At 37.2% G+C, this 27,868-nt stretch overlaps 1 protein-coding gene across 1 annotated transcript in view; it reads right to left on the minus strand.

Moving 5' to 3' along the window:
- Window positions 1-27,868, minus strand: part of TTK (TTK protein kinase) — a 41,242-nt gene that overhangs the window by 9,440 nt on the left and 3,934 nt on the right. The window contains exons 4-16 of the mRNA XM_060030631.1: window positions 27,423-27,529; window positions 25,079-25,222; window positions 24,295-24,406; window positions 24,059-24,131; window positions 23,874-23,968; window positions 21,902-21,989; window positions 20,708-20,828; window positions 16,426-16,574; window positions 9,432-9,565; window positions 7,945-8,071; window positions 4,387-4,479; window positions 755-912; window positions 472-623 (exon numbers count right to left, since the gene is read on the minus strand). Coding sequence (XP_059886614.1) covers window positions 472-623; window positions 755-912; window positions 4,387-4,479; window positions 7,945-8,071; window positions 9,432-9,565; window positions 16,426-16,574; window positions 20,708-20,828; window positions 21,902-21,989; window positions 23,874-23,968; window positions 24,059-24,131; window positions 24,295-24,406; window positions 25,079-25,222; window positions 27,423-27,529 — 1,553 coding nt within the window. The remainder of the gene's footprint in view (window positions 1-471; window positions 624-754; window positions 913-4,386; window positions 4,480-7,944; window positions 8,072-9,431; window positions 9,566-16,425; window positions 16,575-20,707; window positions 20,829-21,901; window positions 21,990-23,873; window positions 23,969-24,058; window positions 24,132-24,294; window positions 24,407-25,078; window positions 25,223-27,422; window positions 27,530-27,868) is intronic.

The following is a 27,868-nucleotide window of genomic DNA, read 5'->3' on the forward strand; positions in this document are numbered from 1 at the left end:
TATTTTTGGCTGTGTTGGGTCTTCGTTGCTACGCGCGGGCTTTCTCTAGTTGCCACGAGAGGGGGCTACTCTTTGTTGAGGTGCGCGGGCTTCTCATTGCGGTGGCTTCTCTTGTTGCGGAGCACGGGCCCTAGAGCGCACGGGTTTTAGTAGTTGCGGCGTGTGGACTCAGTAGTTGTGGCACACGGGCTCAGTTGTTCCGTAGCATGTGGGATCTTCCCGGACCAGGGATGGAACCCATGTCCCCTGCATTGGCAGGCGATTCTCAACCACTGCGCCCCAAGGGAAGTCCCTGTTAAGAGCATTTTAAAGAAATGGTTTTGTCCCTTCATCTTTATTAAACTTCCAAATATTTAGTTTATCTAGCCTAAAGGTGCCAATAACCAATACCTTAAAATTATTGGTGTATTTCTCTAAGATAGCACTACTAATGAATATTTTAATTTTACATACGAAGAGATTTTAAAATACCATGTTGATGAATCGTGTGAACTGCCTCCAACATATTTTTCCAGTAACTCTTGCGTTCCCATGGATTGATGGATTTTTTCTTTTTAAGCCAAGTATTAAGATCAATATTTCCACATTCCATTACCATGTAGATGTACTGATCTGTGATTTCACTGCCATTAAAAACAAACAAAAACAACAAAACAATAAATGGTTAGGTTATACTACTAAGATTTACAAAGTATTTATCTTAAGAATTAGAGAAAAAAAAGTCTCCTTTTTAAGTTAAAAAAAAAATTCTTACTAATCATAAAGTCGGATGATTTTATCACTGTGTTGTTGTAGTTTATTCAGATAAGCAATTTCATTCCGGTAACTATCAATTGTTTGGCTATCTGCTTCTTCTAAGTTCACATACTTTATAGCATGTATCTGTTTCTTTCCATTCAACACCTGAAATACCTATAGAGTAGAACAAATGAAAAAGGTTAGAATACACTATTTACATACTGCCACAATATTTCTACATTAATAGATAAAATCTTAGATAAAGGATTATTGATGTGAATAATTTAAAATGTCTGGGTTTATTTTGAGTATAGAAGGAAAAAAAGCATGTTAGGAGAGTAACAGTACATTCTCAACTACCTATGACAATGGGCATAGGTAGTTGCCCTATCTACGTATAAGAAAGGTAATTTAAATTTCATATACATTCATAACACTCTGTTAGATGTTGCAACCAGAAAAAGACATTAAAAAATGCTAAGGAAGACTAAGGGCTGTAATAAAGATAATTCATGGCACAGATGGTGTTTATTCCACTGTGCCTGGAGTTGACAATTTCATTCATGTGGTCGAGAATATTTTAAAATAGGTACTAATTGTAAGCTATCAGTATACTCGGCTGTAAAAAGTAGATCAGGTCCAATTTTCAAAATCAAGTTGACAGGAACAAGATGTTCCTGTCAGCATATTGAGGTCCAGGTCAAATTGCTCTGGCTATAATGACAGTCAACTTCTAAGCAATATTGATAAGGCAGATAGTACATTTCGAAAACACTGCTAATGTGTCTAACTTTCAGCAAACGTGCAACAGGGATGGGGCTTCTAAAATGCAAGAATTCAGATACAAAATGCTAGTGTAAGCAAGAAAAGTTACATTCATTTATCTCCTTGCACCCACTGAAGTAAAACATCATTTATTTAAAAGCCATTAACCATGACTATCCAGCAGATGCTGGCAAGAAGTGAGAAAAGAGCCAAAGTGTAGATGCGGTTCATGCATTTCAAGTGCACTGTTAAGCAGAGTCTGTCAGGTACAGCTGAGTTACCTGCATTTTAAATACAAAACTCTAACAAAGTATTACTAGTTTTACTTGCACAGAAAGCAAATTAGAGGAGGAGGGGCATAAAACAGTGATAGGGCAAGAAGCGGCAGAAAGTAGCAAGGAAGAAAATTTTAAAACAGCAGAAAGCCATTTTGTGTGAGGTAAACAGCCTTATAGTGTCAGAGTTAGAATCTGTCAGTTTCATGGAAAGTTAATGAAAGAACTAGAAAGGTTAGTGTTTTGAACATTCCCACTAGCCCTATGAATTTTCTAAATTCTCTTAATAGGGTGTAAGTTGGTCACTGTCTATACTCTAGCATAGACAGCATAAACAATGTTAGTTTCATCAAGCATGTTACCCTCTTTTCCCTGAGGCATGATGATTTTGTCAACGCCGTCATAATAATTAAATAATAATTCAATCGCACTAAGAAAATATGGGTCAGTCATAGCTTTATCACTTGGACCTTGACTTAAGTAAGCTTACATTTTCATTATCCTCCAAGGAAAAAATGTTTAAAACACTGTTAAGATTATTGTACATCTTCTGAAAGCATGCTACTAAATAAATAAATATGTTGGTAAAAATCAATTCCATCATCCTTTTATTCCCATGCCTAAAATGTAAGGCAAGGAAGAGAACAAAGGAAATGTACACAGAAATTAATATTATTGAACAACTGCTAAACATGGTAATGTATACACCTTATTTATAGTAAGTTAACAAGACATCTTAAGCAAGTCTAGTTATTGTCAGCTGGCTTAAAAAATTATAATAAAACTTAAAATGAACCAAACAGGCTGTGTTTCATGTATCATCCTTAACAACTTAAGAGTAGCAAAAGAGCTGAGGAGGGCTTTTCATTCAACAAACACTTCAGTGTTTGCTATTTTTCCAGCCACTGTTCTAGATAACGGAGCAAACATTGGTGAGCAAATCAGACAAACACCCCTACGCTGATGGAACTCACATTCAAGTGCAAGGGGACACAAACAACAAAACGAAATAAGTCAATTACAGAGCATATTAGCAGATGAGCTACAGAGAAAAATAAAGCAGGAGAGGGGAACGGAGCTTGCTGGCAACTGGAAGGTAGGAGTTGGGGTTGTAGAGCATGGTCAAGGAAGCACTGATTGAGAAGACACTAGAGCAAAGATGTGAGGGTATCGAGGAAAATCGACTCTTATGCTAAAATAGGCCAGGAGAGCAAGGACTGAGTCAGCGAGACTAGTTAGAGGGCGACTGTAACAGTTCAGGTGAAAAGATGAAGCTACTTTGGCCGAAGGGATAATAGTGGAGGTGGTGAGGAACAGTCAGATTGTGGACAGACTTTGAGATAGAACCAGTAAGACTGATGATTGGCTGGGTGAATGTCGAGAGAAAGTGCAGTCAGTGACGACCCCAGGCTGCTTGGCCCAGCAACTGGAAGAATGAAGCTGCCATTTACTGAAATGGGAAAGACTATGAAGCAGCAGTTAGGCTTGGGACATATTAAGTTTTAAGTATCTATAGACACCCAAGAAGAGACGCTGAGCAGTCAAATTGGATACGTAAGCCCGGAATTCAAAGAAGAAGTCTAAGCTGGAAATACAGATTTGGGAATTGTCAGCATGTACATGGTACATGAAACCACGAGACTGGATGAGAACACCAAGGGAGTGAGCGAGTTTAGAGAGAGAAGAAAAGAGAAGAAAAGCCAAGAACTGAGCTCGGGGGCTCTGCACCATTCAGATCAGGGATATGAGGAGGACAGAGAAGGAACGGTCGCTGGCCAGGAGGAACACTGAAAGAGGCGGAGTGGGAAAAAAAGCTTCAGTGAGGAAAGAAAAATCAACTGTGCCAATTGCTAGGTAACCCACAATCAAGGCTAACAATTAGTTTTGGCAAAAACATGGAGGTCATTAGTGATTTTGATAACAATTGTTTGGTGAATAATGAAGGTAAAAGTAAAAATCTGATTTAAGTGGATTTAAGTGAACAAAATGAGAAGAATTGAAGATGGGAGGTTTAGACAACTCTTTTGAGATCCCTTCCAGCCAGAGAATTAGAACCATACACATTTAGAACCCAGATAAATTTAGGAAATGATCTATTCCAAATCTAGAAATTCATGTGTTGCTAAATTCTGTTTCTGAAAAGAAAAACTCAGAACAAAACAAAACCCATTAATCAAATACCTTGCTGAATCATCCTAGGCATAGCAGTTATTCACATCACAGTCTGACTCACTTTTAGAAAGACTCTGGTGATAATACGAAGCTGTCATTTGCCACCCCCAAGTCAATGTTAATGTTATTTAGAGAAGAAATATGGAATCATAGGACATTGGAGGGAAGAACAGGGAACTGAAATTAAGAGGTGGGTCTAAAGAAATATGCCATTTGTTGAGGGGAGGGGATGGGGGGAAGGGATGGGAGAAGGGGATGAGAAGGAGTTTATGCCATTTGTTGAGGGGAGGGGATGGGGGGAAGGGATGGGAGAAGGGGATGAGAAGGGAAATACAGGCCCCTAGAAGTTAAGAAAAAAGGCCTCAAAAGGTAAAAAGACAAAGAGAGGAAAGTTTAAAATATTTTTATCCATTCCTTAAATATTCAGGATACCTACCTTACTTGAACCTCCACTTCCTAGCTGCTTCAGTATGGAATACATTTTTCTGTTAACTGAAATGCATTCATTTGCTGAAGAGGATGCTGAAATCTAAATCATTAAAATAGATAAGGATTCAAATGTTCAGAGAACATGCCTGAGAAACTAGCTTGCATTTAGTACAGTGAAATGCTTCCAATTCTGAAATTATCTGAACTCTTAATTAGATGTCACAATATTTCAATATTTTAAAGAAGCAATTTACATACTTTAGTCAAAAAAATAAACTTATTAAATTAATATATAGGCAAAGTTCCAAAGTCTCCGCTTCCAACTTGCCTTTACTTCTTAACATAATACATAAATAGAAAATTTAAGGGGGAAAAAACCCTCTTAATGTCCAACACACAAACTCACAAGCTATCGCTTTTCATCTTTCTTACCTGTTCTTTTTTCTTACACAAACCTTTTTACTTACATACGTACATATATAAACACACAACTTTAACTATATATTTTTTTCTCCTGGAGCATTACATTATAAAGGAAGCAGCATGCTAAGGTGCTAAGAGTTCCAGAGTCAATCAGACAGATGCAGATTTTAGTGATGCCCCCTTTATGCTGGGTGATATTCAACAAGCTGCTTATTTTGAACTTGAGCATCTTCCTCAGCAAACTCTCAACCGATGTACTATATACAACACGCCTCCCCTCTCTTCCCTGATGCTAGACCATCTGTGGACCTATAAACGCTCTGAACAGATGGAGTGTGTGAGGACTTACTCTGAGCTGACAAGGAAGCTGGAGACACAGAGAGTGCCTGATTAGCTGATTAACCAAGTTGAAACAAGGTCTGAATAAACCTCAATTCAACTAAGTCCTGCTTTACAGCCCAAATGGTAGAATCTTTCTCACGTGCTCTCCTTCTACATAACATAAAAGATAAGCCTTCTCATAATTCAAAAACAGTAATGTATGTACCCCAATGTTCACTGCAGCACTATTCACAATAGCCAGGACATGGAAGCAACCTAAGTGCCCATCAGCAGATGAATGGATAAAGAAAATGTGGCACATATATACAATGGAATATTACTCAGCCATAAAAAGAAATGAAATTGAGTTATTTGTAGTGAGGTGGATGGTCCTAGAGTCTGTCATACAGAGTGAAGAAAGTCAGAAAGAGAAAAGCAAATACCGTATGCTAACAGATATATATGGAATCTAAAAAAAAAAAAAAAAAGGTTCTGATGAACGATTTTAGGACAGGAATAAAGACGCAGACATAGAGAATGGACCTGAGGACACGGGGAGGGGGAAGGGTAAGCTGGGACGAAGTGAGAGAGTGGCATGGACATATATACACTACCGAACGTAAAATAGATAGCTAGTGGGAAGCAGCCGCAGAGCACAGGGAGATCAGCTTGGTGCTTTGTGACCACCTAGAGGGGTGGGATAGGGAGGGTGGGAGGGAGACACAATAGGGAGGGGATATGGGGATGTATGTATACATATAGCTGATTCACTGTGTTATACAGCAGAAACTAATACAACATTGTAAAGCAATTATATTCCAATAAAGGTGTTAAAAAAATAAAAGATACGGTTTCTAATTTCTTTAATCTAGGGCTGAACAACACTGTTGAGTCATGAAGTATGTTTTCTGTAAGAAAGTGTTAGGCTTTGAAACATGTACCCATTATTTGTCATTGAGTTGTAACTTCATCACAAGTCTTCACTGCTCCCTCCCCTCTCTTGCTTTTGGAGCTTCCTCTCCTACTTAAACTGAAAATTTCTGAGAGGAAAGGAAGCGCTTCAATAATCTTTGCCCCTAGCTGCTGAAAGTTATTAGATAAAGTAATTCTGACCTATTTCGGATTCAATGCCGATGTGACATTCAGTCTCCTACACCGGACATCCCGCAAGGCGCTTAGTCTAAGGTCACTTCACTTCCCTTCTCCAACCTGTGCCACAGCTTCCTATCTATCCCTCTTGGGGCAAAACTTAAAGGGCCCAGCAGAACCCTCAGGGTCACCCCTGCCCCTTGGGGAGCTCTAGCCACACTCTGGCCTCCTTTAGTTTCCTCCCGACACTGGCCTCTTCTAGAAGGCTCCTCGACCCTTCACTCGGTCATGTCTGCTTGGCTTTCAGAGTTCAGCTCAAACAGGCTGAACTACTACTACATAACTAGTAGCTCAATGAATGCTTTTTGAACGAACGTGTGGGCAAACCTGGTCATCCTGCTCTGTCTCCTTTATAGTTATTATACTGCTGAGTCAATCAGAGTTCAGCTCAAACAGGCTGAGTTACTACTACATGACTAGTAGCTCAATGAATGCTTTTTGAATGAACGTGTGGGCAAACCTGGTCAACCTGCTCTGTCTCCTTTATAGTTATTATACTGCTGAGTCAATCCTCAAAGCACTATTACCTCTTTCCACAGTTAGTGTACTCTACTGTTGGCTAAATTTTTTATGCCATTATTTTTAAAATTATGGTAAAATTTACATAACACAAAATGTAACATCTTAACCATTTTTAAGTGTACTCTTCAGTGGGGTTGAGTACATTCACACTGTTGTGCAACCATTACCACCATCTACCTCCAGGACTTCTCATCATCTCATACTGAAAAAACCCTGCACCCCTCAAACAGTAACTCCCCATTCCTCTCTCCCTCTAGCCCCTGGTACCCATTGTTCTACTTTCTGTCGTCTAGTTTTTTAATCTCTTGATTTGTTTAGTTAATCACTTGTAGTTTATTTGGGGTTTTTTTTGCTGTTTTATTTAAACAATTGCTGCTAAATTTTATTATTTACTAAGCACCAGGCTCTGTTGTAAGAACTACGTATATATTAACTAATTCAATCTTCACAATCATCCTATGGGGTAGATAGGTTCATCACCCCCATTTTAAAGATGATGAAATGAGCACAAGAGTTTATTTAACTTGTAAAAGGTCACATAGCTGGTAAGTAGTGAGGCCGAGAGTCAAGGACAGGCAGTCTCCCTTCAAAGCCTATTCTTTCTATCAATAGTAAGCTGCTTTTCAGATAGTTATTAGAAACAAATTTTAGTATTGATGTAGAGAGAGTCTCTAAATAATTTTTTTCCCAGATGGCAATACCTTACCAGCAAAAAATTTTTTACCTTATCAATACTTTATAATAACTACTTTATAATATATTCTAGTAGTATCTCATATTGCTATTCTGATATTCTTAAAAATTTACTTGTATATTAAACAGCCAGTGAAATGAAGCTGCTCACTAACAGCTGGTTTACATTGTTAAACAGAATAAAAAAATAGCCTAGATTACAGAAGAAATTTTATCTAGCTACTCAAACTAGATACTTCGGGCTAGTTAGTGAAAAAAGCTTCATTAGCTTCTTCAATAACTAACCTCTCAAAGTCATAAGGCACCTTTATGAGAATAGCAGAAAAGAGTTTTGCCTAATGGGACTAAGAATGGACAAGTCTTTAACACCATTCTTAAAAACTAGATCCTGCAAAAATAAAACCTTTGAAACTGATCATACCTTAACATGTACCATTATAAATAAAGCTTATCAAACCTGCAAATTTTGAAGTGGAGTAACGGGTACTTGCTGCTGTTGCTGCTGGAAATAGGGAAGGTGGCTATATGGTGTTGACAACTGACAAGCAGGTAGAAAGTCGTTCTTTACAACTGGAGTCCTGAAACTGGGAAAGGTATTTTTCAAAATTTAAAACATTAAAGCTTTGAAAACAAGATTCTGACTCAGACTTTGTATGGTGGATATACATTTACATGTGTTACATCAAACAGAATCCAAATGAGTTTTCCTAGTACATCTGAATTATTTATCCTTGAGACACCATCACCAGAAATTTCATTTTGGGGGAGTTCTTTCTGAAAGTAATTTTTTGTCCCCAGACAAGAAATCCTTATTAAAATAAATAAGATGTCATTTAAAATATAGAGTTGGGGTTATTTTATAAAATTTAGCCAAGGCAAATCTCAGCCTATGGCTGATCACAGATTTTATGAGTGCTTCTTAACGATAACGTTCTACACAGCCTCCTGGAAGTATGTGAAAGCCAATTACATCAGAGGAGTTTGGCCTTTGAGCATAAAGCAGCTCAGCTCCCGTTCGTGCTTTGCTTGTCTTGTCCACTGTTGTATTCTCAACACCAAGAATGGTGCTTGGCACAAAGGAATTCTACAAGTATTTGTTGACAGTAAATAGTTTCGCAAGAAATAACTATATACCTTGTTTAGTTAGCTGTCATTCTTTAAAATATTCTAAGTATAATAAAATTAGGTAATATATAGCAAAATTGTATTAAGTAGGAAAGAGACTAGGTTATAAAACCCCAAGGCCAGTTCTAATTAAGATCAAAGATTACATTATGAAAATGAAAAGCAAAAGGCATCATGGATTTCCGTTATCCTCTAAGACATTAAAAATATAGCCCCTAGTTATAGGATATGCCACATCCCTTTCTTCCTTTTCTTAGAAATGCCATTGATTTGCTTTTCAATATCCCTTGTGTTTCCTGTCAATCAACACCGACCAACTTCTTCACTCATCCCTCACTGCCCGCCGCTCCGGTCTTGAACACCACCAGAACTATATGAGCTGCACCACCAGCAGAGACCAGCACGCTCCAGTTAACAGCTCCTTTGCCGTGTAATGTATCCACACTTTACCCGCTCTAAGAATGCTAACCTTTAAAATCTCTCTCTCAATTACAGAGAGTTATCCGTGTGGCAATGCATGATTATCAAGAAGTTTTGCATACTTAGAGTATTTAAAGGTACTGCCTATAGGTAAGTATAAAAAGTATAGAGTATATATAGTAGGTACAGATTACAATATGACAGAGACTTTCATTACAATCCTTAAAAATATATCGTAGCCACCTTCCCCTCCCCTTTTACAGATAAAAAAACTGATGCTGAGAAAAATAATATGAATTTGGAAAGTGTTTAAAGTAAAAGAGCGGGATCCACCTCCAGATCTGTTTGGCCCCGAAGCCCATATTATTTCTACTGTACCAAGCAAAGAAAAGTAATTACCAGCTCATGTAATCATCCAAGACACTGTTGCTGGGTGTCTTGCAAATAGATTTTGGGTCAATCCATTTAGGTGTTGATATCGGTGGCGACTGCTTTGAAACCGAAAGGGCAGGTTGCTCAAAACTGGTTTGTTTCTGCTAGACCAAAATAAAAAACATCACGATTTCGGGTTTTTAAATTAGTCACCTGTTCAACAGTTTCACAAACATAACTTCTAAAAGAAAATTAACATATGAAATACAAAAGCATGCTAAAATAGGTAGACGTATGTGTTCCAGACTTTCAATAACTTTTTAGTACAGCTCTTTTACTCTAAATTTTGAAGCCTGTTATATTTTCCTCAAAGGGACTACAAGTAGAGGGAAGGTACACAGCATTGTTTAACAAAACAGGATCTAATATCCTCTCTCATTAGGGCTACTATGACTAGCATTGAACTTTTATAATCTAAGTAAGTACTCTGTGCTTCAGAAAACTAGTCTTTCTTTAATCAGTAAAATCATTTCCTACTTTTATGTTTGGAGGGAAAATGACCAAATACTAATTATTTAGCAAAATTTGAAATGGCAAATACCTATCTAGTGTTCTTCTTTCTTCCTTGTAAAAGACATAGAGCTTGTAGAATTTATCTCATACAAATCCCAAAGCAATAATGAACATCCTCTACAGTAGAGATTGGCTGAATCTGGCCTGCTGCTTGTTTTTGTAAATAAACTTTTATTGGAACACAGCAATGTCTATTTGCCTACATCTTGTCTGTGGCTGTTTTCATGAGATAATGACAGAGTTCAAGAGTTGCAGCAGTGACCATCTGGCCTGCAAAGCTTACTAGGCTTTTGCAGAAAAAGCTTGCCAACTCCTGCAAACCACATTTTGCTTGAACGCTATTAGTGAGCGCTCACTACCTCTACTTCAATTTGGGGACACTTTTAGCTGTTAGCAAGTATTCACAGATATTTAGGTTAGATCAGCTTCTATATTATAATTTCAACCCACTGGGTCCACATTATGCTCTGGAGATCCACAGTGGATAAATCTATACTATTTTCTGCATTTCAATCCTTTGAGTTTTTGAAGATAGCTAGCATGGCCACTGTATCTCTTTTCCTGGGTAAATTTTCCCCTTTCTTTAAGACTTCCTCATATATATATCTGGATTAGTGGTCAGGATGGTATTAAGAATCTGTGATAGTAAGATTATTAAGCAAGGTAAGTGGAATGGTTGTACTCATAGACCGGGATGTTTGCATTTGAGATTTTGGAGATCAGAATTGAGAATATAGGAATGGGTAGCTAAGGTGACATTAAGAAATGGGCATGAGGGAGGAAGAAGTTATGAATCTGGAGGCCAGGTGTAGGACTAGCGATACATAGGGGTGAGAAGCTAACAAAACGTGATGATAGATGTTGGGTTGAAGCTGAAAGAAGTGATCCAGAGCCTAATGTTTTCAAAGAATGATGGGGAGTCACTAGGATGTTCAGAGATGATGGCAACGAGCAAGACAGGAGAGCATATCCAGAAGGCAGGCGCCTCAAAAGGACAGGGTTTTGGCAAGAGAAGAAATGGTCTGGACATAGCTTCGGGGAGCTTGTAGGTAAGTGAGATGGGAGACAAAAACAGCCTCCACTTGAGTGGGCTGCTGCAGAAGTAGCAACCTCAAGAAACTGCCTAGTCTTTTCTTCTTTACCTAAGTGTACTATTCAGTGGTTTTTAATATATTCACAAGAGTAGGCAATCATCACCACTATTTAATTACAGAACGTTTTCATCATCCTAAGAAGCAGCTCTGTATTAGCAGTCACTCTCATTCCCCACTCCTCCTGGGCTCTGGCAACCACTAATTTACTTTCTGTCTCTATGGATTTGCCTATTCTAGACATTTCTTATAAAAGGGATCACAAAATATATGGCCTTTTGTGACAGGCTTCCATCATTTAGCATGTTTTCAAGGTTCATCCATGCTATAGCATTTATCAGTACTTCATTACTTTTATTATTGAATAAAAAAATGAAATAATAAAATCAGAGTAACACATTTGCTTATTGACTCACCAGGTGATAGATATTTGGGTTATTTCTACTTTTTTACAATTATGAATAATGCTGCCATGAACATTCATGTACAAGTTTTTGTGTGGATATATATTTTCAATTCCCTTGAGTATATACCTAGCAGTAGAATTGCTGGATCATATGGTAACTGTATGTAACCTTTTAAGGAACTACCATACCATTTTTTTTTTAAATTCAGGACATTCTAATTTCAAATTAAGCACAATTAGTAATTATGATAAGTGCTTTACTTTTTAATATCTTCCCCCCAAAATTCTTAGGAATTAAATATGTTATAATGAGCACTATAATTGATATGATCATAAAAAATGCATGAATAAACATAAAATAACTAAGCGTACAAAGCAATTTTTATGAATAGCGCAATGCAAGTTGGTGGTTAATGAAGCAGCATATAGATGCAAACCTGGAGGGCAACTAGCAGGCAGAGGAAAACTAGACCTCACGTGCAACCAGGAGTAAAAAGCAGAAAATTACTAGTAGGAAATCTCTTTTAAGAAGGCACATTTAGATTTTTTTCTTAAGTGTAAATTTTCTCAACCAGCACCTCATAATAACTCTGGTAAGGTGATCACCATTTATTTAGGTCTCCGAATGGTCCTCTTCTGCCTTGACCCAAGAAGAAGCAGTGGAGGTAAGTTATACTGCTATGCCATACCATTTCAAGTGACTGCACCATTCTACATTCTCACCAGCAGTGTATGAGGGTTCATTTATCCACATCTTCATCAACACTTATTACTGTCTCTTTTTAATGATAGCCACCTTAGTGTGTATGAAATGGTGTCTCATTGCAGTTTTGATTTGCATTTCCCTAATGACAGATAAATAGTTTTAAGTCCCTTTACCATTCTACCGGTTTACAAGTTTTAAAAAGAAAAAAAGAGGAAATGCTCTTTGTCCAAGGTTCAACCTGTCAGGATTCTTCTCATCTAACATTTGTTACCTACTCCATTACTTAGATCAACAGTTCTCAAAGAGTGATCTAGAAATAGCAGAAAGAGAGGGGTTCCCAAGATCTTTTCCTGGAGTCTGAGAGGTTAAAACTATTTTCATAATCATACTAGGACATTATTTGCCTTTTTCACTTTCATTCTTTCATGAATGTAAACTAGAGTTTTCCCAAGGCTAGAAGGCATGTGATAGTGAAATAGATTGAATGCAAAAGTAGATACAAGAAATCCAGTCTTCTGTTAAGCCAACCATTATAGAAATTGTAAAAATTGTAAAACAATATCACTCTCTTCACTGTAATTATTTTGATTTGAAAAATACTTATTTTTCAGAAGGAACATAGCTCAACATAATAAATCCATGTATGACAAGCCCACAGCGGACATCATACTCAACGGTGAAAGCTTTCCTCTAAAATCAGGAACAAGACAAGGATGCCCACTCTTCACACTGTTACTTAACATGGTAATGGAAGTCCTAGCCACAGGAATTAGACAAGAAACAGAAATAAAAGGTATCCAAATTGAAAAGGAAGAGGTAAAACTGTTACTATTTGCAGACATGATATTATATACAGAAAGCCCTAAAGACTCCACTAAAAACACCTGTTAGAAACAATCCCATTAAAAACAATAAAATACCTAGGAACAAATTTAACCAAGTAAGTGAAACACTTGTATACTGAAAACTGTAAGACACCAATGAAAGAAACTGAAGACCCAAATAAATGGAAAGATATTCTGTGTTCATGGATTGGAAGAATATTGTTAAAATGACCATAACTACCCAAAGCAATCTACAGATTCAATGCAATCCCTATCAAAATTCCAATAGCATTTCTCACAGAAATAGAACAACCCTAAAATTCATATGGAACCACAAAAGATCATGAATAGACAAAGCAGCCTTGAGAAAGAAGAACAAAGCTGGAGGCATCATGCTCTCTGATTTCAAACCACATCACAAAGCTATAGTATTCAAGACAGTATGACACTGTCATAAAAACAGACACACAGATCAATGGTGTTGGGAAAACTGGACAGCCACATGCAAAAGAATGAAACTGGACTACTTTCTCATACCATACACAAAAATTAACTCAAAATGAATTAAAGACCTGAATACAAGACCTTAAAATATAAAAATTCTAGAAGAAAACATAGGTGGTAAGCTCCTTAACACAGGTCTTGGCAATGAATTTTTAGATCTGACACCTTAAGTAAAGACAAAAGCAAAAATAAACAAGTAGGACTACATCAAACTAAAAAGCTTCTGCACAGCAAAGGAAACCATCAACAGAATGAAAAGACAATCCATGGAACGGGAAAAAATATTTGCAAACCACATATCCAATAAGAGGTTAATATCCAAAATACACACGGAGGGGCTTCCCTGGTAGCACAGTGGTTAAGAATCCACCTGCCAATGCAGGGCACATGGGTTCGACCCCTGGCCCAGGAAGATCCCACATGCCATGGAACAACTAAGCCCATGCGTCACAACTACTGAGCCGCACTCTAGAGCCTGTGTGCTACAACTACTGAGGCCCATGCGCCTAGAGCCCGTGCTTCGCGACAAGAGAAGCCACAGCAATAAGAAGCCCACACACAGCAACAAAGAGTAGCCCCTGCTCGCCGCAAACTAGAGAAAAGCCTGTGCACAGCAACAAAGACCCAACACAGCCAAAAAAAAAAAAACCACAGGGAACTCATTACAACTCAATACCAAAAATCAAATAACCAACTTATAAATGGACAGTGGAGGTGATTAGATATTTTTCCATAGAAGACATACAGATAAATAGCCAACAGATATATGAAAAGATGCTCAACATCACTAATCATTAGGGAAATGCAAATCAAAATCACAATGAGATATCACCTCACACCTGTCAGAGTGCCTATTATCAAAAAGAGAAGAAATAAGAAGTGTTGACAAGGATGTGGAGAAAATGGAAGTCTTGTGCAGTGTTGGTGAAAATGTAAATAGAACTACCATATGACCTAGCAATTCTACTTCTGGGTATTTATCCAAAGAAAAGGAAAACACTAACTTGGAAAGATATCTGTACCCTCATGTTCATAGCATCATTATTTACAATAGCCAAGAAATGGAAACAACCTAAATATCCATTGATGGCCGAATGGATAAAGAAAATGCAATACATAAACACAACGGAATATTATTCAGCCATAAAAAGGTATGAAATCTTGCCATTTGTGACAACACCAATGGACCCTGAGGGCATTATACTAAGTGAAATAGCTAGAGAAAAACGAATACTGCATAGTATCACTTACATGTAAAATCTTACATGGGGAAAAAAAAAACCCAACAACAACAAAACACCAAGCTCACAGATAGTTTGCTGGGGGTGGGGGTGGGTGGGTGGGAGCGGGGCTGGGTGAAGAGGATCAAAAGGTACAAACTTCTAGTTACAAGATAAATAAATCATGGGGATGTAATGAAAAACGTGGTGACAATAGTTTATAATACTGAATGGCATATTTGAAAGTTGCTAAGTGAGTAGACCTTAAAAACTCTCATCACAAGAAAAAAATTTGTAGCTATGTATGGTAAAGAATATTAACTAGACTTATTGTGGTGATCATTTTGCAATAGAGTTGATCTTTGAGCAACTGGGAGATTAGGGGCACCAACCTCCCATGAAGTCAAAAATCCACATATAAGTTTACAGTTGGCGCTATGTATCCACAGTTCCACATTCTCGGAATCAACCAACCAAATATCATGTAGTACTATAGTACATATTTATTGAAAAATATCCATGCATAAGTGGACCCACACAGTTCTAACCCATGTTGTACAAGGGTCAACTGTATATACAAATATACAAATATCGAATCATTATGTTGTACACCTAAAACTAATATAATGTTGTGTATCAATTATATCTCAATAAAACAAAATACTTATTTTTAAGTGTATCTACATTCACATGTAAAAAATTTATTCTTGTTATTTTTAATAAATTAGTAAATATTTAAAAAATGTATTGGCTTTACTTTCTAATATAGCAAATACAGATAAACATAGCCTACGTAAACCAAAGCTCTTTTTTTCCCCATTTTTGGCCACGTCATGCAGCTTGTGGGATCTTAGTTCCCCGACCAGGGATTGAACCTGGGCCCTTGGCAGTGAAAGTAAGGACTCCTAACAACTGGACTGCCAGGGAATTCCCCCAAAGCTCTTTAGGAACCTCGATAATTAAGAGTATAAAACAAGGCACCAAGACCAAAATATTTGAGAACTGCTGAGTTAGAATACAACCGAAAAGTAATAATGACAAGAGTATGGCCATGGACTACATACAGGTATGGCTCTCTACCAGATCCTTGCTTCTGAAATGGAGCCCAGCCAGTGGGAATGATCATTCAACCTATTATGAATTCACATTATCTAGTCTATATTTTTCTATTTTATCCATGAGGACGACAATAGGAAATTGTCAAATGCTTGGTACAGCATTGCACTGGTTCAGCCATCTGCATACTGTTTTCTGTAAAAGGTAAGATAGTAAACATTTTCAGCTTTGCAGGCCAGGTGGTCTCTGCTGCAGTTACTCAGCTCTGCTGTTACAGTTCAAAAGCAAGCACAGACAGTAAGTAAATAAACGGGTATGGCTGTGTTTCAATAAAATGTTGTTTACAGACAGGCTGGGAACTAGATTTGGCTCCTAGGCTGTAGTTTGCTGACCCCTGCCCCAGTCTACCAGCATCCAAAAATACTATTGAAAACAGAAAAGAATTCAGCTTGACATATATTCTTACTAAACTAAACCTTTATTACTGATCATTGTTTTGTGAATTAAAAACAAAACACCACACACTTGAGCAAACTGCTCCACTAAATATGGTACACAAGAATTTAATAAAAGAAGAAAACATTTAACATGATCATCACATTATGAACAATAGCAATGCTACACTTGAAAAGGAAAGTTACCTCTGTATCAACTTTTGAGATTACCTCTGAAATTTGCCACTGATTTGAAGATGCAGCAGGATTCTGGTTTACACATTCTGACTTTCTCTTAGATGGCCATTGTTTCTGGTTACTTTCTGGAACCTTTGGTTCTTGATGTTCTCTAGTTTCTGAAATTGTATTTGTTGCTATTGTCATTAAAAGGCAAGACTATTTGATAATAACAAAATAAACCTAAATGATAGAACATGTTAAAAAACTGTATTAGCATTTTGCTCTTAAAAAACAGAGAAACTAAAAACTTTAAGCCAGCTGCTGACAATTTGCTTTTAGCAAGTTAATTTTTCAAAGCTGCAACAGCCATCTTCCTTGGTTGTTACCTAGAGCTTTACCAAAGACCATTCTGAATTTAAATGCTTCTGGTCTTTACCAGAAAACAAGGAAATAAATAAGTAAAAATTTAAAAACATGTATGTCTTACTAATAAAGAGAAGCTAGTTCACCACTTTTCATAGACCTCTAGCTTTTTAACAAAATTTTTACGTTAAACTAGCCTGTAATTTACTTCCTTAAGCGTCTGAACAAAAGAGCCTCAACAATAACATTGACTATTTTATGAATGTCAATATTCTGTCCTTATCATAACAGATGCAAAAATTCTAAACAAAATATTTGCAACTGATATACAAAATATATAATAAATTATGACCAAGTTGTGTTTATTCCTAAATGCAAAGTTGCTTAACACTTGAAAGTTAATTCAATTTGCCATAATAATAGAGGAGAATAGTCTGTGGTCAACTCCAAAAATGCGGAAAAGGCATTTCATAAAATTCAATACCCAGTCACAAAAAAACTTTTAGTCTAGCTATAAAGCAAAACTCACTCTGTTTTGATATTTGATAAAGAAGAGCTGTAAGACTCTAAGGCAATTATCATGTGAGGGTAAAATAATGAAAGTGGCTCTCTAAAATAAGGAGTGAACAAAAACGCCACCTATCATTCCTTCTATTCACCATTATGCTAGAGGTTATAAGTGCAATACAGCAAAGAAAAGAAAGTTAAAGGACTGGAAGGCAAAAAATGTTACATTATTTTCAAACAACATGAAAGAATTTATAGGAAAATATTAGAATTATTCAGTGACTTTAGCAATGTCACTGTAAATATGATAAATAGCTAAAAATCAGTTGTATTTTTACATATCAGCAACAAAGTAGAGGATAAGTATTTTTTTTAAAAAGATCCCATTCATTATCATATCAAAAAAAAATCAGATCTTTAAGTACATCTCCAGCAAAAGATAAGCAAAATCTCTACACAGAAAAGTATTTCTTCAGTAATCTTTTAAAGATTACTTAAATGAATGAAGGGATATGCCAGGTTAGTGGACTAGAAATTTCATCTGTTAAGATGTCAACCTGTCCCACTAGATCTCAATCAAAATCCCATTTAAAAAAAAAAAAATGGGGCTTCCCTGGTGGTGCAGTGGTTGAGAGTCCGCCTGCCGATGCAGGGGACACGGGTTCGTGCCCCGGTCCGGGAAGATCCCACGTGCCGCGGAGCGGCTGGGCCCGTGAGCCATGGCCGCTGAGCCTGCGCGGCCGGAGCCTGTGCTCCGCAACGGGAGAGGCCACAACAGTGAGAGGCCCGCGTACCGGAAAAAAAAAAAAAAGGAAATCTGACAGATTCTAATATTTATATGGAAATCCAAAAGGCTTAGAATAACTAAAATAGCTTTGACAAAGAACAAAGGTGGAATTTACACTGACAGATATGAAGCCTTAACTGCAGTAATTATGTCAGTGTTAGCACAAGGACACAAAGGACTATGGAACAGAGAAGAATTCAAGACCAGACATCAAACACAGACTCACCTAATTTATAACAAATCACTGAGGGGAAAAAGGGTCTTTTCAATAAATGCTTCTGGATCTACTGGATCTCCACATGGGGAGAAAAGAATGAATCCAGACACTTGATCTTAGCTACACACAAATATTAAATTCAAGTAGAATATAACTCTAAATGTGAAACGTAAAATGATGTCTTCTGCAATATATGGAAAGGGCTTCTTCCCTGGTGGCTCAGTGGTTAGGAATCCGCCTAAAACCAACTAATAAAACCAACAATAAAAACTATTGGGAATGCAGGGGACATGGGTTCGAGCCCTGGTCCGGGAAGATCACACGTGCCACGGAGCAACTAAGCCCGTGTGCCTCAACTACTGAGCCTGTGCTCTAGAGCCCACGAGCCACAACTATGGAGCCCGTGCGCCACAATACTAAAGCCCGCACGCCTACAGCCCAAACTCTGCAACAAGAGAAGCCACCGCAATGAGAAGCCCGCGCACTGCAACGGAGAGCAGCCCCCACTCGCCGCAACTAGAGAAAGCCCGCCCGCAGCAACGAAGACGCAACGCAGTCAAAAATAAATAAATAAATTTATAAAAAAATAAATTAAATAAAATATATGAAAATATCTTTATGATCTTGGAGGAGGAAAAGATTTGTTTAAAGTCACAGAATACACTCACCACAAAGGAAAAGACTGATAAATTAAAATGCATGATAATTAACAATTTCATCAAGTCTTCACCACATAATAGGAGAAGTTACTTGTAAAATATATACCCAACAAAGGAGCTGTATCTAGATCATATTAATGTCTCCTAACATCAATGCGAGAAAGAAAGGAAACCCAATGGAAAAACTGGGGATGCTTGAACAAGTACTTCACAAGAGGATACCCATATGGCCAATGAACACAAAAAGGCCTTCAGCATCGTTAGACATCAGGGAAATGCGCATTAAAACCACAGCGAGATATCACTTAGCAGAATCAGAATGTTTAACATTAAAAACCAACACTAAAAACTATTGGGAAGAATGTGGAGCAAGAGTAACATAAGTGCTGGTGAAACACAACACTTTGGAAAACCGTCCAGCACTATCGATGAGACGAATATATACAACGTCCTGTGACCCCACAGCCCCACTCGGAATACACTTGACGGAAATGTGTGTGAAAGAAATGAAAGCATTAAATTAGGTGCCAGGTCAGTACTATAAACAAGAATTTTTGGTAAAGATGATTTTTCAATCATATCCGTTTGTAATAGGTGCCATGAAAATACAGAATATGAGTTTCCCCCAATTACTAGCAAGAGGAATCTACAGTTGGCCCTCCATACCCGCAGCTTCCACAGGGCTGACTATACCACATCAATTTACAGAAGGGACTTGAGCAACTGCGGATTTGGGCAGCCGAGGGGGATCCTGGAAACAATGCCCTGCTGATCCGAAGGGACGCTGATGTTCCCAATCAAAATAATGGCCGCCCAGTTTGCAGGGATGGAGGGCTCTCCTGTGACATGGGACTTTCCGGGCTAAAACCAGAAAAGTCCCAGTGTTCCTCTTCAGTCCAATCAAAAGAAAACATTACACCCAATCTGGCAAACTTTGTTTGGACAATGGTCATCCAATTCATGATCCCATTCAAAAACCTCTGATGGTGCTCTGACATCTAAACAAATAAAAAATTTAAGCCTGACATTCTAAGTCTAACTAGTCTTATCTCCCACTTCTATACTACCTGTGTTACAGTTTTCAGCATAATTGACCATCTTGGTTCCTAGAATATTTTATTCTTTTGCTTACGTTACTCCCTCCATCTGAAATACTCTATCACTGCCATTTCTTCCTATTTAAATGCTAACAATGCTTCACGTTTCTTCTCCTCCACAAACTATTTCCTTATTTCCCCTAAACCGAATTAGCTCCTCAGATTTCTCCTTGCACTGAATCCTCATAGCATTTTATTGATGTGGTTCTCATAATACTCTATATTCTACCCAGCATTATATTTATCAGCAGATGTCCCACACTGCTTGGCAATCTCCTTGGGACCCTGTCTCATTCATGTATATATCCTTAGAACATGCACCACAGTACTCATATATTGGAAAAGCAAATGTTTGACAAAAGAGGAAAGGGAGAATTATCATAGAAATACAGCCTCTGCGTCCTTTCCAGAAAGTATTTATCAGGCCAACTGAGAACAATAACTCCGTGTCACGGTATTTTCCCTCCAACCTTCCTTTAATGCACCTTTTAGGCAAATAAACTTTCTTTGCTATACAATTGAATACTTTTCATACAATCTATAAAATTTAACTGAAATACAAGATAAAGGGATACAGTCATAGATAGTCTTACATGGCAATTGTTAGGTGGCCGGTCAACTTTCACAAGTACAAAGTGATTCTCTTAATTAAAGAAGTAGTCTGTTTTGTCACTCTTACCTTCTAATTTTGTTAGAAGGCTTGATTCACTTTTATTCTTCAGGGTTACTGAATCAGTAATAAGTTCAGAACTCTTCTCATCTGACATCTGAGGTTCCTTGGAACGAATATTTTTAACAGACTACATAAAAAGAATAAGATTTGATTGGATTTTATATAAAGTCTCATCAACGGAAGTAGTACTAATCTGTCTTAGTGTTCAGTATACTAAAGTCTCGCCTATATGAAAAGACTGCTAGGAAGATTATCTATTATACTTGCACGTGGACTCACGTGCAAGGAAGATAACTTCTTGAATTACTGAGTAGAGCAACGGGAATGGCCACAACCATAAAACTGGCCAATTTACTTTCAATAGACATATTAATCAAATGGTAAAATTTAGTCACTTAAAACGAGAGGTTGGAAAATTTGAATCTAACATAAAACACACTTCATTATTTTGTTACTGTGATCATATTTTATCACCAAAAATAACAGCACTGGTCAAAATTAAGATTTGCATAAGTCTAAGACAGTATTATTCTAAATCCAGAAAATAAACTTTTGACACAACTATGCACTATTCTCTAAGATAGCTGTAAACTAGTTAAACTCATTATTTAAAAGCAAAGACCATGAAAGAGAGAGACAAATTACAAGGAATCGAAAATCAAAAAGACCTACATTGTGATGCCAGGGGTTTAACTCAACTATAGTAACAATAGTATAACCCCTAAAAATCAGTGCACCAGGGATTAAAGCTGTTTCCTGTCTTTGAAGTTCACACATCTGCCATATCAGGACGCCAGGATTATCTAAGCCCTCACCTCTGCCCCATCACAAAGCCACTCCCTCATTTTTGTCTAAGATGCCCTGCCAGGTCATATGATTAAACACACCAAGAAACAAAAGCTGGGGGGCATGGCTTGCCCCGCTATTCCCAAATCCAGGCCAACTAACCTGCTAAAACACTATATAATAATTGCTAATTCAGAGTTACCCCAGAAGATCGCTGATCATTGCCCTACCACCTCAACTGAGGAGAAACAGTTTAGGACTTATGTGCCACTTCCCGTCAGTGGTCCGGCATATCTTGGGGCTTCAGGAGCACTGCTGGAGATACATAAATCATGGACTCCTTTCCCGGAAAAAGCTCCATGGACCCTGGGTCAGGAACCCTTGCTTCATGGAAAGATTTAAAAATGGACATACCGTTAAATGTCTCAAGTCACTGGAATCATTTCCACTTGATTTAGATCCAGAAACGACTGTATCTCGGCATTCTGATCCAGAGATCTGTCTGTTACCCATGAAACAAAACAATCGTAATGTTTAACCTGAAACCAATCATTTCAACGAATTATTTTTTCAATTTTAAAGTTGACTTTTTAACAATATGTACACCTTTTAATTGGAAAAATCACTTGGAAAGATTTTTTTAAATAAATGTATGAATGTATGTATGTATTTATTTTGGGCCGTGTTGGGTCTTCGTTGCTGCGTGCAGACTTTCTCTAGTTGCGGCGAGCGGGGGCTACCCTTCACTGTGGTGCGTGGGCTTCTCATTGCGGTGGCTTCTCTTTGTTGCAGAGCACGGGCTCTAGGCATGCAGTCTTCAGTAGTTTTGGCACACAGGCTCAGTAGCTGTGGCACACGGGCTTAGTTGCTCCGCGGCATGTGGGATCTTCCCGGACCAGGGCTCAAACCCGTGTCCCCTGCACTGGCGGGAGGATTCTTAACCACTGCGCCATCAGGGAAGTCCCCTGGAAAGATATTTTTAAAAATAACAAGATTCCAGTATAAACGTGACTAAAGTGCTGGGCAGTGATAAAAGTGAGAGAGATGAGTAGTAAATAGGTGATTGCCTACCCTGTTATGTAATAAGTAACAGCTGGAGTCAAGGTATGAATGTGGGAAAGGACAAGGGAAAAGCAGTATGTAGATCAAACTACACTTCAGGTTGCAAATAGCTTAAGGATAAGAACTAGGGTGTAGGCCCTCCTGTGGGAGACTGCCTAGCTCACAATCTATCAAAACAAGCACCAAGAAAATGGCTGGCTTGTTTATTTTTTTGAGTGGGAGAAAATCTCCTAAGCTAGCACTTGAAATGGAGATGACAAGAAAATAGTCATAAGATTTTGGAGCTTAACCTTGACATCCAAAATGCTCTTTAATATCAATGTTCAGTCAAGCCCTAAGTATAATAAGAATTTAAGTATAGAAGACACCAGCTAAAAACAAACGGTTATATTTCTAAAGTTTACTTGTAAAATGATTTTCTAGCATCCAAGGAGCCTTTCCTATTAGAAATAATGTAATGAATAGTGGTTATAGTTAAAAATAGAGTAGAAAAATGAGGTCCCCTAGCTAAGCTGGAATACGAGATTCTCAGTTTTCAAGTTGAAGGAAGGAGAACACATTAGATGTAGTGAACAATACTTCATCTCTACCTACCCTGCCCCACTTCTTGAAGCCCTAGGCTCAGAAGCAAATGAGTGGGGACTTCCCTGGTGGGCCAGCGGTTAAGACTCCCTCCCAATGCAAGGGTTCAATCCCTGGTCAGGGAACTAAGATCCCACATACTGTAACTAAGCCTGCATGCCACAACTACTGAGCCCATGCACTGCCAACTAGGGAAGCCTGCATACCGCAATGAAGACCCAGCGCAGCCAAAATAAATAAATTAAAAAAAAAAAAAAGAAGAAGGGCTATGCTGACTGTAAAGTGAGGTGCACATGTAAAAAAAGAAGGAGCAAGTGAGTGAATTAATCATCTCTCCCACTGATAGCTGCGCCTTTCCTTGAACTAGCTGCAAAAGAAATTGTTCCCAGACCTCCCTTCACCCCTATGGAGACTTCCATACCCACTAAAAAGAGTCTTACCAGAGAGGCTACCATAAGGGAGAAATGTTCAAACATCAGGAGTTTTTACCCCAGGGCTGTTTGCATAGTCTTTTTAAGCTTCGTGTTGACTTAATCTTTTTTCCTCTGTGTTTCCTAATTCTTTAATAGTTCTTTTAATGAATATTTTAATGAGTGCAAAAGCAAAATAAAGTCATATCTCCCACTCATACTAAATAAAAATGTAATCATAATTACTTTCACATAGTAAAAGACTTTAAGATCATTCTGCCATCAATCTTCAAGTTTTGAAACCAAATTAAAAAATTAAAACTCAAACATACCTTTTAGTAAAAGGTGGTGCAACTGAAGCATCTGTCTTCTCATGGTAATCCGGGCTACTTAGAAGGTTAACTGGGACTCTTCCGAACGGGCATGACTAAAAATGTTTTGAAAGATTAAGTAACTAACTAGGAAATAAGTATAGACCTCACCACTACCATTTTAATCAGAGTTAAAAATAACTTACTCGTTTAGCTTTGTTTGTTTGTTTCAAAGGATTTCGATGGCCTATCTCTGCATCTTGAGGGGGTATGTTCTCCCTAAACAGAAAGAAAATAGTCCTGATTTTTAAAAGAATAATACTGACACATGCATTTTCATCAACTGTTAAACACTGTTATTGTAACATGAAAATATATATGCAGATGTATAAATAATATAAATGTAGGACGAGCATTTAAAAAATGGATTCAGTTTCCTTACCCATACAAAAACCTGGCTTTAGTCTGTGCTCTGGAATCACAACTGATGTTCCTATTCGGTAAATGTCCAAGTGTACTGGGGAACGGTTCTTGCACATTTGATACTGTAGATGCTGTAAACATTTGAAATTGTAATTAAATTTATAAGGACATAAGAAATACACAAAAAAGTAATCTCATAAATAAGAGTGTTTTAAAAGTCAATTCATAGTAAATATTTGTCCCCAAATAAGATATGCAGACATGAAGATGTTATGAAGATAATTCTCTACCTATACTTCAAAACTATTCCATAATTATATAACTGTTTTCTCAAGAGTAGACACATTCCTTATTTCTAATAGCAAAAAGTCATTCTCTCGCCTAGATCAAGTTTTTGTTTGTTTGTTTTTAACTGAAGTATAGTTGATTTACAATGCTGTAATAGTTTCTGGTGTACAGCAAAGTAATTTATATATATATATTCTTTTTCATATTCCTTTCCATTATTGTTTATTACAGGATATTGAATACAGTTCCCTGTACTATACAGTGGGACCTTATTGTTTTAGATCAAGCTGTTTTTAATGTGTTACCAATTAGAGTTTGATTAGGGAAAAAAAAATTCCAACAAGAAAGTAATGACTTTGTTACTTCTAAAAGTCTTACCTCCTTTACATCTAAAACGTAATCTTAGATTTTGATCATTCTAAATAAATGATATTTTTCTATAAAATATTATCCTGAATCCTTTTTTGCAGGACAAAACACCACAGAAAAGTATTAGCACACACTAACGTATTTACCTGATAAACTCTTCTTTTCTTCCTCTGAAAGCAGCTGCTTTTTTTGAAGGTTTAAATTCCGAATGGCAATTTCCAGCATTTCCAGGGGTACTGCTCCACATTCCACAGCTTTATGAAGAAGTTGCTTACTTTTTTTGAAATTACCTAACAAAGTAAAAAATAATCGTCATTTTAATGCAGCAACCTTTACTCCCCAGAGGCGTATTCATCAGGACCTAGGAAAAAAATTGAAAAGTCTTAGGCAAAAATGTTTACTCCAAGGCTCACGCACGTTATTCATAAAAAAAATAAGCAATTTCTCACTTCTGATAACAAGTCATGTCAAACAGTTTACTTGTGTAAGATGTAACTGATGTGATTATGTATTGGTTTATTGCCACGGTCCATTTTCACAAGTAAAAGAAATGTTAGCAAAGCAGTTACAAAATGGGGGCAGCAAAGGTCAACTCAAACAGAAACTTGAGAGAATTTAGTAAAAGGGAAAACTAAGCCTTAGATGTTGCAACAGTCTCAAGAGCATCAATCTGTTACAACACAGCATAATAATTATCATTTATAATAACATTTAGTCATTAAGGTTGACACCTTTTGCTAAAGGGAATTCCCATCAAAAGGATTCATGTGAAAAAATGTAACAATAAAGATTAATCTTCAGCAACCAGACTTAGCTACACCACCCCCAAAATGCAAAATAACTGAGAAACTACCAAAATCACCTTTTGACTACAGATAAATTACCAAACAAATTTTCTTTCAACTGCAAACTTACCCAATACATTTAGTTTAGAATTTCATTTATAAATATTAAATGTATACTTCATGTATGTTATGAAATGTGTTAGCATTTTTGGGAGCCACTAGGCTATGCTATGCACTTGGCACTTGGGTGTAAAAATGGTTAAGAGTCAGCCTCTAGTTTCTCAGTTTACAAATTTTAAGAACATAAACATATTTGATAGAGACTAAGACTACATTTATTCAGAGTACTGAGATTTCATATATTGAGCATTTCAGGATAGCAAAAGAAGAAAGAAAGGCTTGGACAGGAACTAGTAATTAGGGAGCTTACTAAGGTCATAGACCCCTTTGAGAATCTGATAAAAACTATGGAATGTCCTCCACTCCTACAAAAATACACATACACACCAAAAGCACATAGGACTTTGGGGATTTTGCATTTTTCCTGAAACCCTATTCATCAACCTTGTTCAAAATAATCACAATTTGGACCTTGAGGTTACTACTACATCCCAGTGGTAACAATGAGGTTTATTTCTTATTTACAGATAATATAATTTGAGATTTTCAAAATTTGTATTCTAAAGATACAAGTTTATAGCTGCTGTGGATAGGCCATAACACCTCAAAAATTTTAAAAAGTAGAATGAAGGAGAGATAGATGATCTTAAAGGCCTGGCCATACTCTAACGAGCAGTGAGTCAGTTCTCCTAGGCAGGAAAGGGATGATTTTTTTTTTTTTTTTTTAAGTCACCTGATAGTGCACAGGATAGACCAGAGAAGATGATTCAGATAACTAGGACTCAGAAATCATCTGCATAAGTAGAAGTTCAGGATTTGAGTTTATACAGTGCTTTTCTCCAACCTCGGTCTTGGCGAACACTCTCTAAGGAGTTAGCCCTGCTTTGGACACGACTACAAGGATTCCGGCTGAGCCAAAAAGAAAAAATGGTAATAATATGTGTATTACTGGTGGGAAATGGGATCAAGGTTGGAGCAGCAACAAGGCAAATGGAAAAACAGGAAAACATGGCCAGAGGGCCAGCAGGATAGATCCAAAGGCCCCAGAAAATGAAAGGAGTAAAGGCTAATGGCCAGGCTAAAAGTGTCTGAGGAAGAGACTGCCCTTGTTCTATCTAAAATGTCCAGACTAGGGAGAACCAAGTGAGCAAGAAATAAAAGCTTCTACAGCAGTTTACTTTTTTTTAATTGAACTACCAATTAATGCTACAATTATATTCTGATATATATTTTGGTGCTATGACACCATCGCACAAGATAAACTTATCTAAGCTCTGGTTTAAATATCTTATATCCTCATCCCAGAAATACTCAGTAAAGAAGCCACTTTCCTTTAGATGTTTCCTGAATCTAATAGCACACACGTGATGTTCATGCTTATCTTCCCGGGTTACTCCTCACAAGTGGAAGGGCCAGTATGACAAATATTCTCCACATGTACACTTAGGTAGCATTCTTCCCCCATATTCTCACCTGACGTTTTGCCTCATACTTCTGTTTCATACACATGATTTAATATTCGAATGTACGTTACAGTAGGAAGTTATCTTCTACTTAAAATTCGGACTTGACATTTTCAGATTACCTTGTGATAGTTCAAATTGTGCAAAAGATATGTGCACGAAAGCAAATTTCTTGCAGTTTGCTCTGGCCATCTGAAAGTAGTCGCGTGCGTCATCTGGCTCTTGAATACTGAAATAAAGATTTCAGAGTCAAGCTTTAAGAAAAAAGACACATTGGCCTAAGTTTGATAACGCCTCATTCTATTTTCCAGAAGACACAGGATATTGTTCTTTTTTCTGTATGTAAAATTAAATAAGTTAATTTTTACAATCTTTTTCGGCAGAGTCTAGAGTATGTAACTTTGTGGAAATATGTACATAGTAAAGATAAAGAAGGTTTACATTACTCACTTGTTAATTATAAACAAAAGGATTTCGTCAAAAAATATTAAATTTCTTACAAGTAATTCTGACAACATGTTTTCATTTTACCTTTTGGTGATGTAGTTATGTGTTATGTAATGTAGTT

Source organism: Delphinus delphis, chromosome 14 (assembly GCF_949987515.2).
Source record: "Delphinus delphis chromosome 14, mDelDel1.2, whole genome shotgun sequence".
Taxonomy (NCBI): Eukaryota; Metazoa; Chordata; class Mammalia; order Artiodactyla; family Delphinidae; genus Delphinus; species Delphinus delphis.